This window comes from Myotis davidii, unplaced genomic scaffold (genome assembly GCF_000327345.1).
Source record: "Myotis davidii unplaced genomic scaffold, ASM32734v1 scaffold1193, whole genome shotgun sequence".
Lineage (NCBI taxonomy): Eukaryota > Metazoa > Chordata > Mammalia > Chiroptera > Vespertilionidae > Myotis > Myotis davidii.
In genome coordinates, this window is record NW_006284331.1 from 510,472 (window position 1) to 522,723 (window position 12,252).

General features: G+C 36.8%; 1 protein-coding gene across 1 annotated transcript in view; it reads right to left on the reverse strand.

The window, feature by feature from the left end:
* The window catches only part of LRRC40 (leucine rich repeat containing 40), a 51,360-nt gene that overhangs the window by 16,923 nt on the left and 22,185 nt on the right, over positions 1-12,252 (reverse strand). Inside the window, 4 exon segments of the mRNA XM_006754428.2 lie at positions 1,321-1,428; positions 3,583-3,691; positions 11,058-11,103; positions 11,211-11,298. Coding sequence (XP_006754491.1) covers positions 1,321-1,428; positions 3,583-3,691; positions 11,058-11,103; positions 11,211-11,298 — 351 coding nt within the window.

Consider the following 12,252-nt stretch of genomic DNA (forward strand, 5'->3'; position numbering starts at 1 on the left):
GTTTGCAGCTGGTCACACCCCCTTCAGGGTGGGGGTCCCCACTGGGGTGCCTGGCCAGTCTGGGTGAGGGGCTGAACTGTTTTCAGGCTGGGACTGAAGCTCCCAACTGTTCCTTTTTTTCTTTTTTCTTTTTTTTATTCAGGGCCAGCTTTAGCTCTGAGGCCTCGGCTGCTGAAACCAGATTTCTGGCCTTTGTTTACTGTCTGTATTTGATACAATGTTGCGGTCCGGCAGGCTGAAGCCCATATAGTTACTTAGAGTTGCAGGTGAGAGGACAGCAACTCAGGCGGGGAACATTGGAGTCCTCCGTCACTGAAGCAAGCAAGCCTCACTGTTCGAATCAGCTGCCTGGCTGCCGGCTGCCATCTTGGCTGCCAGTTAATTTGCATATCTCACTGATTAGCCAATGGGAAGGGTAGCGATCGTACGCCAATTACCATGTTTCTCTTTTATTAGTGTAGATATAGATTGCAAGAGAACATTCATTTGTAAAAGTTCAACATGAAACTAATTTTTCTCAAAACCTAAAATTCTGCTATAATTTACATCTAAAAAGATGTTTTAAACAAAATATAATGAAAAAGACTTCTAATATTTGGAAGTAAAGAATACTTTTCTAGGAAAAAATAGTAATAGGATTCAATCAATTTTATTTTCGCTTTCAGTGGAAAAATTCAGTGGGTTCTCAATTCACTAATATAAAGCCCCAAATATAAATTCCTATTAATCTATATGAACCTGGCTTTAGATAGTCTCTTAAAACTTTCCTCATGTATTTTTCATTATGTGGGGAAAAGTAATGTAATACTTTTAATAATTCTGATACCTAGTCTCCAAGTTTAAAATGTAAAAAAAGAAACAAAGTTTTAGAAAAAAATCTATGTATATACACCTCTCATAACAGCTCTAGCCAGTCTGGCTCACGGTATAGAGCGTCAGCCTGCGGACTCAAGGGTCCCAGGTTTGATTCCGGCCAACGGCACATGCCCAGGTTGTGAGCTCGGTCCCCAGTAGGGGGCGTGTGGGAAGCAGCCAATCAATGATTTCCTCTCATCACTGATATTTCTATCTCTCTCTTCCTCTCCCTTCCTCTCTGAAATCAATAAAAATATATTTAAAACAAACAAACAAAAACAGCAAAAGTGTCTCAGGAAATATTTAAATAAATTTTGCTAAATCCCTCAAGTATTATTAATGCAAGAAACTTTATATACACTTTCAAATGTAAAAACTATAAAATAAATATTTTTGCAACTAAGATGAAACAAAACTTAGAATGAGTAACAACTTAATAGAAATGGCATCATGAACAGTTCTTACCTTTTTGGAATTTCACATAGCTGATTCTTACTGAAGTTAATAGAAGTGACAATATTGCTTTTTACTGCATCAAACACTTCATCGGGAATCAAGGTTGTCTGTTTATCACTAAATGAAAAATGTTTAACTTTGAGAAGTCCAGAAAAATATGATTATTACTTTTTAAAGGACTTTAAAGATTTTATAAGACAATTTTAAGGTAGTTAGTTAATAATGTAGTTCTGTAAAGAATGCTACAAAAACCTGCCAATCCACAAAATGTTAACTGTCAGGAATTTAGACAACATACTGTGTCACAACACAATGTACCTTCTGAGCATTCATATACTCAATGTTAATAAAAATAAAGATATATCTCCAGACTCTAATGTCTAGAAGTCATATAGTAAATAGCTAGTAACTCAGTAAATGGATTCCTCTACCTCAGAGTAGAACTAAATCTGTAATTTTAAAAACTGTTTTTGCCCCTTTTTAAAAATTCTTTAATACAGGCTATCTGTCAACTTTCTTTAGGTATACATTAAACTGCAAGATAAGAATCATTCTTAAATGTTCAATATTGTACTAGAGTTCTCATAACCTAAACCAATTTCTCTCTCCTTTAGCTTGTGACAAGGTAGACAGAGTAGTGGCCTTAGAATAAACAATTTCTGGTTTTACCATTAAGGAGCTTTACCATTCACCTTCCCTGAACCTCAGTTCTTTGAAATTAGAATCTAAAGAGTTATTAATTGATATTTAGGCCAGATCTTTTACAAATGTAAATATAAATTTCCTTTTCAGTAAAATTAAAATTTTCAGTAAGATTTTTAATGAAATATAATTTAATCTTAAATGAAACTATAGACTACTGACATTTAACAATCTGTTGTTATAATTAGCCATTATCTTTATGTTCTTCTTTTATAATTTTTAATGCCTAATACATCACCCACTTAAAAGCATCCTCGATAGAATGTCCACTGAATGACTGTATGTACAAAAAAGCAATATCATGTGTGCAGTATGGGAGAACTGTGTAAGAAAGTTATTGCAATACAGATAGGAAAAAAGACAGCCTAAATTCCATACGTATTATGCCTTCTACTTTTTCTGCTTAGGACTCCATTTTCTGCTGGGCAGATGTAGCATTTTTATCTTTTCAATCAGCTATGTTCAAGTCATCAGAAAGTGATTTATTCTAATCAAACTTTGAGGATTCATGCTATTTTTTAAAATTTAGTAGAAGGCATTTATAACTTAAAATTGGGAATTAATTTGTATCTTAAATGGTATACTCTTTTCCAATTAAAGTCTCTGAGGAAAACAAACTACAATAAATTCAGAATCTAAGTATGTAATCTAAGATGGGTAGTCTTAAATGTTGTATTTATTATGCTTTAGTGATACGTGTGTCTTTAAAAAGTAGGATTGATTATCTCAAATATAATTGTATTACTATTACTGTATAGATTTTTTTGGAGGATACTGACTACTGAGAAGGTGGTTCCTACTGACACACTGAGGAAAAGAGGCAAAATATTAAAGCTGGCTGTGTAGATGAATTGGTGTTATTCTGTATTTTCATTACGTTACCGAGCCAATCATTCCAAGAGCTATGATAGTATTGGTTATTTTTATCTTTGTCACCTCAGTACTGATAGAACACTTAACCACTCCCAAACTTTGCATAGGTATCCTCATTCCCCAATCAAATACACTTCCATAATATATAAAAATTTTTAAGCTTTGTCTCAGTTTACATACCAACATTGTAACTGTTTCAGACTGAATATATGTGCTACCAGAGCACATTGTTACTATGACATTATTTTATTTTCATTCAGATATATTAATACAATACAACCTCTCAAGCTTTGCCTGCTTGGGGTGTTCATTAACTAAATTATATTTATTTCTAATTTACTAACATAGACACACCTCCCTGCCTCCCCCCTGCCCCATACCAATATAAAAATCCTCTCTAGATGCTGGTCAGAAAATTTTATTACCAACCAATACTGTCACCCTTTATTTTTCATAAAGGTTCTTTATTATAAACATTTTACTATTAATAACCATTGATTCATCTCTAGCATAATACATACAAACCACCTAAGAAATGGGCATTTAAGTTCACTGAACTTTTAATATGCTTCTATCTCATCATTGCTTTTACAATTGCTATTATTCTAAGTCAAGCATACTAATGCACTTTTGCAAAAGGTTTATTTCTGAAATTTTCCATCATTTTGTTACGTTTAAAAAAAATGAATTACATACCTATAGTCTAATATTTTTAATGTGATGATGGCATGTACATTGACTCTAGATTCACTTGGTAGTGTCATGGCAGTCTCAATAACAGAGTCACTTTGTCTAGGTCCATCATCTGAGGGGGGAAATGTTATATGAAACCAATAAATATAGTATAAAGTCATTTTTGAAAATTAAGAAAATACATAAAAATTATATATATGATTTCTTTATGTAATTGATGAGACTGTCTTAGTCATATGCTTTATCTCCAATAACTCAAATCTGAGTTTGAATTTAATATTTAATTAATAGAAAATGAAGTTACTATAATGTGGCTTCAAAATCTATTAATAAATCGTACCATACGGAAACTCAGAAGTAGGAAAGAACCTTTCAGAATAACTAAAATGTCTCAGAAGAAACAACAAGGAATCCTTCCTCTTAAGCAAAATAATATAGTCCATTAGAAGAAATATATTAAAAACAACAGCAAAAAATGATTATTTCCCACAAATGTCTACAAAATAGGCATATGCCTATCTTGTCATTTTAGAACACAATGAAGCTGATATCCTCAATCATTTAAAATCTGGTAATTTGTCTAATCCAGGAAACTTTTAATATATTACTTACATTAAGTTTTTTTTTTTAGCAAATGTAAGACTATTTTCTTTCTTCCTTTCTTTTTTATTTATTTCAGAGAAGGAGGGAGAAGGAGAGAGAGATAGAAACATCAATGATGAGAGAGAATCATTGATCAGCTGCCTCCTGCACAACCCACACTGGGGAACAAGCCTGCAACCCAGGCATGCGCCCTGACTGGGAATCGAACTGTGACCTCCTGGTTCACAGTTCAACTACTGAGCTGGGCTATTTTCAATAAATATTTCCTAACATGTCTGTGCACTCACACATTCACACACAAATCAACCCTCTCTCTAATCTCCAGAGACATTTAGCACTGCCTTGGCAATATTCCCAAAACTGAACTACAAATTCAATGCAATCCTCTAACAGAATCCTAGCTGAGTTCTTTGTAGAAATTAAGTTGATTGTAAAATTCGTATGGAATTGCAAGAAACCCAGAAGAGCCAAAACAAGCCTGAGAAAAAGATTAAAGTAGGAGGACTTACATTTCCTGATTGCAAAACTTACTACAAAGCAATGGTCATTAAGACAGTGTGGTACTGGCACAGAATAGACATAGAGATCAGTGGAATAAAATTGAGAGGCCAGAATGCACCCTACATTTATGGCCAACTGATTTTCAACGAGAATGGAAAGACCTTGTTGAAAAGAATAGCCTTTTCAACAAGTGATGCAGGGAAACTGGATAGTCCCGTGGTCAGCAAATCATGGCTCACGAGCCACATGCGGCTCTTTGGCCCCTTCAGTGTGGTTCTTCCACAAAATACCATGTGTGGGCACACACATACAGTGCGATTGAAACTTTTTGCCAGACACTCAGAAACAATGGGACACAGGATGCATTTAGCAAACACACTTGGAGTCTTCCTACCTAATGCTAGCGCAATGATTCTTAAGGTGATTAAGCCAGGCTCTCTTTCTAAAGCAGGTTTCTCTGAATCTCTTGGGCAGGAAAGGGAAGAGAGTCAAAGCCTACCTCTGAGTCTTGTTTCTGAAAATCAATATTCCAAAAGGCAACTTCAGGATGGCAAAACATTGGTTCCCTTCACTAGCAAATCAAATCTAAAAAAGTATTTAAAAAAATTACACACCACAACCAAGTGGAATTTGATGCAGGTATGCAAGGCTAGTTCAAGGTTCAAAAATCAATTAATGTAATCCTTCACATAAACAGGCTAAAAAAGAAAAATGACAGGACCATACTGCTATTGTCATAATTAGCTAGTTACTAATACTAATAATAGCAAGAGAGCAAAGGTGAGGCAAGACATTAGAAGCACGGTCATCTAGGCAGCTTCACCAGGAAGCCATGGGTCCATTCCCTGCAGAACACTGAAGGAAGAGATCCAACAAAGGGGGAGAAGGAAGCATGCACAGAGAAGTAGGGGTGACGTAGGGAAGCTACTTGCCTATCAGTCTAGCCTGGGAAACAATGGTTTGGTTAGGAACACAGACCCCAATGCAAGCTCCTGAAAATTTGGGACTACATAATTCCCAAAGAGTTCCCACTCTCTTGTTCTGCTCTTGTGCTCTGACATTCTTGCTCCATGACCAGCACTCGTCCTGTGTGCTTGCCTGTTCTCTCTCTACACACACAATGGATGGAGTACAGCTGGGAACACAAACTAAGCTGGCCAGATGCTGGACTGGACTGTGCTTTAATATGGAGCAGAGACTGTGAGCAGTGGCCTGCTGAAGACAAGATTGGACTTTTTTCATGGCAAGATGGAGGGAAATGGTACACTGGGAACCCAGGGGCTTAATTCCATGGAAATAAAGATCACTCATCCTCCCTGTGAGTCTCACGAAATTCCTTTCCTTGTGACATCCCAAGAACTCCACTTCCACCGATAACAGATGGGGACACAGATGGCACCCCACCGATAACAATAGCAACAGATGTATAAAAAAGCATTTGACAAAATCCAACACTCATTCATGATTTAAAAAACACACACACACACTCAGCAAACTAGGAATAGAGGAAGAAGGGGACCAAAGTCTTGCCATCTTGAAACTTCCTTTTAGAATATTGATTTGAAGCTGCTATGAAGAAACAACAGGTTCTTGGTGCATTACACTTAACTCCTGGCTGGTGGGGGCTCTTCTGCTCCTGCTTCCCTGCATTCATCCATACACAATGGACAAATGGACTACAGCTAACCTGATGTTATTATACTGGGCCCAGCTGCAACACAGAATGGAAACTCTGGACTTTGACTCTGCTTCTAACTTTACTGAAACTCCAGCTATATTTTTCTATGACTGGACTAAGGGAAATGGGACTTGAGAAATCCAGGGATGTGATTCCATGAAACTAAGGCTTTCTACCAATACAAAAAGAAACAAAAGACTCAGGGGAAAAAAACCTTTCACCCCTTTCTTGCCCAAGAGATTCAGATAAAAAAACCCTGCTACAGGACAGAAATCTTACCATGTTTGCCTTAGCCTAATTTGAAATAAGTATGGTAAATAGAAAGACTTCAGGTAGGGGTCTGTTAACTAGATGGGGTCTGTGTCACATTGTTTCTGAGTTGCATAGCAAGGATTTGCGTGACACGTGTTCTACTCTTCCTCAACTACCTATAAATCAACCATTGTCATTTCTGAAATCTAGTATCTTGTTCCTTCCCTGTCCTCCTTTGTCCAAAATGTCACATGTACCAAATATTATCTCACTGTTTATGGAATTTTCATACTTATGTAAATTCCCCATATACATGTACTAAAATTTTATTTTCTCCTGTTAATCCTGTCCCTAAATTAGCCCAGCTAGAAAAAGTTAGAAAAAGGAAAAGTTTTACTTTTTTAGCTTCCACAAGAGGAACTTTCTCAACTTGATAAAAACTATGTACAAAAACCCTACAGGGTAATATCAAACTTAATGGTGAAAATCTCAAAGCTATCCCCTTACTATCAGGTACAAGGCACGGATATCCCCTCTCACCCTCCTTTTCAACATTGTACTCCTAAAGCAATCAGGCAAGAAAAGGAAGTAAAAGGTATAGAGATTGGGAAGGAAGACATAAAACTGTCTTTGTTCACAGATGACACAATCATCTAGGTAGAAGACATGAAAGAACTGGAAAAAAACCCTCCTGGAACTAAGTAAATGATTACAGAAGGTTGAGGATACCTGGTTAATATGGAAAAGTAAATTGCTTTTCTCTATCAACAATGAACAAGTAGAATTTGAAATTAAAAACACAATGTAATTTACATTAGCCTCTGTCAAAATAAAATACTTTTGTATAAATCTAACAAAATATGTACAAGAACTAACTGAGGAAAACTACAAAACTCTCATAAATGAAATCAAAGAATAAGAGATATCCCGTGTTCACAGGTTGAAGACCAAATATTGTCAGGATCAATTCTTCCCTGCTTGATCTATAGATTCACACAATCACAATAAAAATCTTAGCAAGTTATTTTGCCAATACTGACTAACTGAACCTAAAGTTTATATGGAAAGGCAAAAGACCAAAATAGCCAACAATCTATTGAAGGAGAAGAAAAAGTTGAAGGACTGACACTATCCAACTTTGAGACTTATTATAAAGCTACAGTAATAGAGACAAAAGAACAGAAGAGAGAGCCCATAAGTAAAACCCTATTAATATAGTCAACTGATGTTGGACAAATGAGCAAAGGCAATATAATGTAGCAAAGGTCATGTTTTCCTCATATAGTACCAAATCAACAAGACATCTACAAACAAAAAAAATACTGCTTTATTCATAACTGCCAAAATTTGGAATCAAACAAGATATCCTTCATTAAGTTAATAGATAAACTGAGGACATCCAGACAATGAAATATTATTCAGCATTAAGAAGAAATGAGCAATCAAGGTATAAAACATATACTGAGAATGCTTAAATGCTAGCACTAAGTGAAAGAGGCCAATTTAAAAGATTACAAATTGTATGATTCCAATTATATGACATTTTGGAAAGGGAAAAACTATGGAGACAAGAAAAAGATCAGCTGTTGCCAGGGATGCAGAGGCATATCATAGAGAATTTTTAGGGCAGTGAAAATATTTTATATGATATTACAATAATAGTAGACCAGCAAGAGTGAACCATAAGATAACTATGGACTTGAGATGATTCTGATGTGTCAATGTAGGTTCATCCTTGGTTAAAAAAAAAAAAATTTTTTTTAAGTACCATTCTGGTGAGTGATATTGACAACGGGGGAGACTATGCATATGGGGGTCAAAGGATATATGGGATATTTCTGTACCTTTCTCTCAATTTTGTTGTAAACTTTAAACTATTCTTAAAAAATTAAGTCTTAAGCCAGCCGGTGTGTCTCAGTGGTTGAGCATTGACCTATGAACCAGGAGGTCATGGTTAAATTCCAGGTCAGGGCACATGCCCGGGTTGCGGGTTTAATCTCCAGTAGGGGGTGTGCAGGAGGCATCCAATCAATGATTCTCTCTCATCATTGATGCTTCTCCCTCTCCCTTCCTCTCTGAAATAAATTTAAAAAATATATTTTTTTAAAAATTAAGTCTTAAAAAAATTCTGATCTGAAATGACTTGATTCATACCAGAATAAATTTTTCTGGAAGAGAAAGCATACCTGGAGAAGAAAGGAAACTCTTTGGCAGGAAATAAGTCTTAGAATATGATTTTAATAATTTGTTTAAAGGACAAGGCAGAAAATGGAATATACTGAAGTATACAATTATTTATATAACATATACTGACTAGCCATATGGTGCTAGGCTAAGTTGTGCATAACCAACAGAGTTTTGAGCTAAATTAACAGCTGCTATATTTAGCCACTAAGTTTTGGAGTGGTTTAGTGGTATCTACAGCAATATACTCATACAACTAATGTTTTTGCTTAAATCTTAATGCTCTAATGTATGCCACAATGACATACACTAAATAAAAATTTGGGATATATCACAATTTTAGTGAAGCATTAAGAATTAAATTTATAGTATCATTTTCTCCTTTGTTTGTGCTAAATGAACATATTCTGAAAAATGTGTTTTGTATTTATTTTTTGTCAGAACTTAGCTAAGGCAAAAGATATTCAAATACCTGCTAATATACTTCCTAGTCAATATTATTTATACCCACATATATTATTATATACTAGAGGCCCGGTGCATGAAATTCACCCTCTGGTAATCCAGGACCCCTCAGGTAGGGTCCCTAGGCCTAGCCAGTGATAAGGGCCTGTCAGGGCTTTCCTTCCCCCAGCTGCCAGCAGCTGGCCCCACCTCCGCCACTGCCACTGCTCACCATCTGTGCGGCGCTGCCTGCCCCTCCCCGCCACCGTCACCTCCCTCTGCGGGCAACAGGCGCGGGGTGAGAGCGCTTGGCTGGCCTGGGCCTCCCGCTGCCGGGAGATTGATTGCGGAGCCCCCATCAATCGCCCTTCAGAGGGTGGCCTGGGCCTCCCTCTGAGGGGCGATCTTGGGGGATGGCAGGGCCCCCTGATCAATCGCATTACGCCCACCTTGGCTGGCCTGGCGCCAGTGCGTGTCATAGTGTGGTCATCCAGACGATCATTCTGCTGTTCGGTCATTCAGTCGATTTGCATATTATGCTTTTATTATTATAGATTATACCATGTATATAAAACCCATACATTATACTACATAAATAAGCATATCCTATATAAAAAGAGGTAATATGCAAATTGACTGTCACACCTTTGCACAAGATGGCCGCCCCAATGTGGTCAAAGATAGCCGCCCCCATATGGTCACAAGATGGCCACCACAAGATGGCTGGCAGGGGAGAGCAGTTGTGGAGGGGAGGGCACTTAGGGGTGACTGGGCCAGCAGGGGAGGGCAGTCAGGGGGACCAGGTCTGCAGGGAAGGGCAGTTGGGGGTGACCAGGCTGGCAGGGGAGGGCAATTGGGGGCAATCGGGGGCAATCGGGCCAGCAGGAGAGCAGATAGGTGTTGATCAGGCTGGCAGAGGAATGGTCAGGGGGTGACCAGGCTGGCAGGTGGAAGCGGTTAGGGGCAATCAGGCAGGCAGGCCAGCAGTTGGGAGCCAGCAGTCCCGGATTGTGAGAGGGATGTCCGACTGCCTAAACCAGCAGTTGGACATCCCCCAAAGGGTCCCAAATTGGAGAGGGTACAGGCTAGGCTGAGGGACACACACCCCCACCCCGTGCACGAATTTCGTGCACCAGGCCTCTAGTGTATGTATGTGTATATAGATCAGCAGTTCTCAACCTATGGGTCACGACCCCTTTGGGGGTCAAACGGCCCTTTCACAGGGGTCACCTAAGACCATCGGAAAACACATATATAATTACATATTGTTTTTGTGATTAATCACTATGCTTTAATTATGTTCAATTTGTAATAATGAAAATACATCCTACATATCCGATATTTACATTACGATTCATAACAGTAGCAAAATTACAGTTATGAAGTAGCAACAGAAATAATTTTATGGTTGGGGGTCACCACAACATGAGGAACTGTATTAAAGGGTCGTGGCATTAGGAAGGTTGAGAACCACTGATATAGATAGATAGATAGATAGATAGATTGATAGACAGATAGATATAGATAAAGCCCATATATTATACGATAGAAGTCAAGTTTTGCTTTGTTACATTTTCTAATTGGTACACTATAACACACAAATCAACAGATTAAAGGCAGAACATTATTATTGTGGATTTAAGGATATTTTTATAACTTCAACATACTTATGGCCTATATGGATTATTACAACCACACCTGGCAGGAACCATTTCCTCTAATTATTTATACCCCAAATACATGTAAATTTATGTACTATTAGTACTTTACTACCTTTCATATCATCCTTCTAACGCAGAAGAAAATTGAAAAGTACCTTTAATCTTGCTTCGTAGATATTTTAAGACTTCTTGGGTTCCTTTCTGAAAAGGTAGAAAGGCACATATTCACTAAGACATCTTAAAAGTTTTATACATCAACATATATGTATAAATTTCAAATTTAAAAACTGATTTCCAAATATGCTTACATTTATAATTTCTCTTCGAATGGTTCTCATAGGATTTCCTTCTAGTGCCAGGAATTTCAAATGAAGTTTTCCCAAAGAATAGGGCAGACTACAAAAGATTAAATTCATTTCAGGGAAAACATTAAGGGTAAGAATAATTCAACCAAATAGTTGATTATAAAACTAACAACATATAAGTAAGTGTCAAAGAAAACCCAAGTAATAAAGGCCTACAATATTTCCCTTTGAGGTAGCTGTACACGTAAAAGAAAAAACAGATTTGTCTGAAATTATCATATTGTGATTGGTAAAAAAGAATGTGAGCTATAAAACATTCGCTAAATTGTATCCAGTGCTGCAAGTAAATGGTCAAAATATAAATTTGACTGAATCAGTGATTCAAAATAGTTATCCTCACTGATACTAAATATTTTGATTCTGCCATTAAAGCAAATAAAATTCTTCCTAAATAAAGACAAAAAGAAAAAAAATTAACTTTAATAGCCCAATTCTTATTTTCACTCAATAAAAAAGTCATTTTTATCTTGTCACACAAAAAGATAACCTGTTGAGATCCAATCTCAAAATTGAGCATCTACAATTAAATATTTAAATAGGCATTGGTGTAGGATATCAAGATTATTGCCCTTAAAGAATTCTCAGGGGAAAAGATACATATGCACTTAACCAAAATATAAATTGAAATTATCTTATGTTGCTGGTGAGCATTTAAATTAGTACAGCCACTCTGAAAAGCAGAGTCTTACACTTAACATACAACAAAGCAATCCCACTCCTACAGATTTACCCAGGAGAAATGAAAATAATGTCCTTACAGAGACTTTTACATGATAGTTCACAATAGCCAATAAACTGGAAATAATTCAAATGCCCATCAACTAACTATGAAGAGAAGAATAAATTGTGGTATAGTTGTATAATGGATTAACACTTCATTATAATGAAAATGAACTGCTGATACACACAATCACATGAATGAATCACAAAAGCCATACGCTTGCGCACGTTCTCTCTCTCTCTCTCTCTCTCTCTCTCTCTCTCT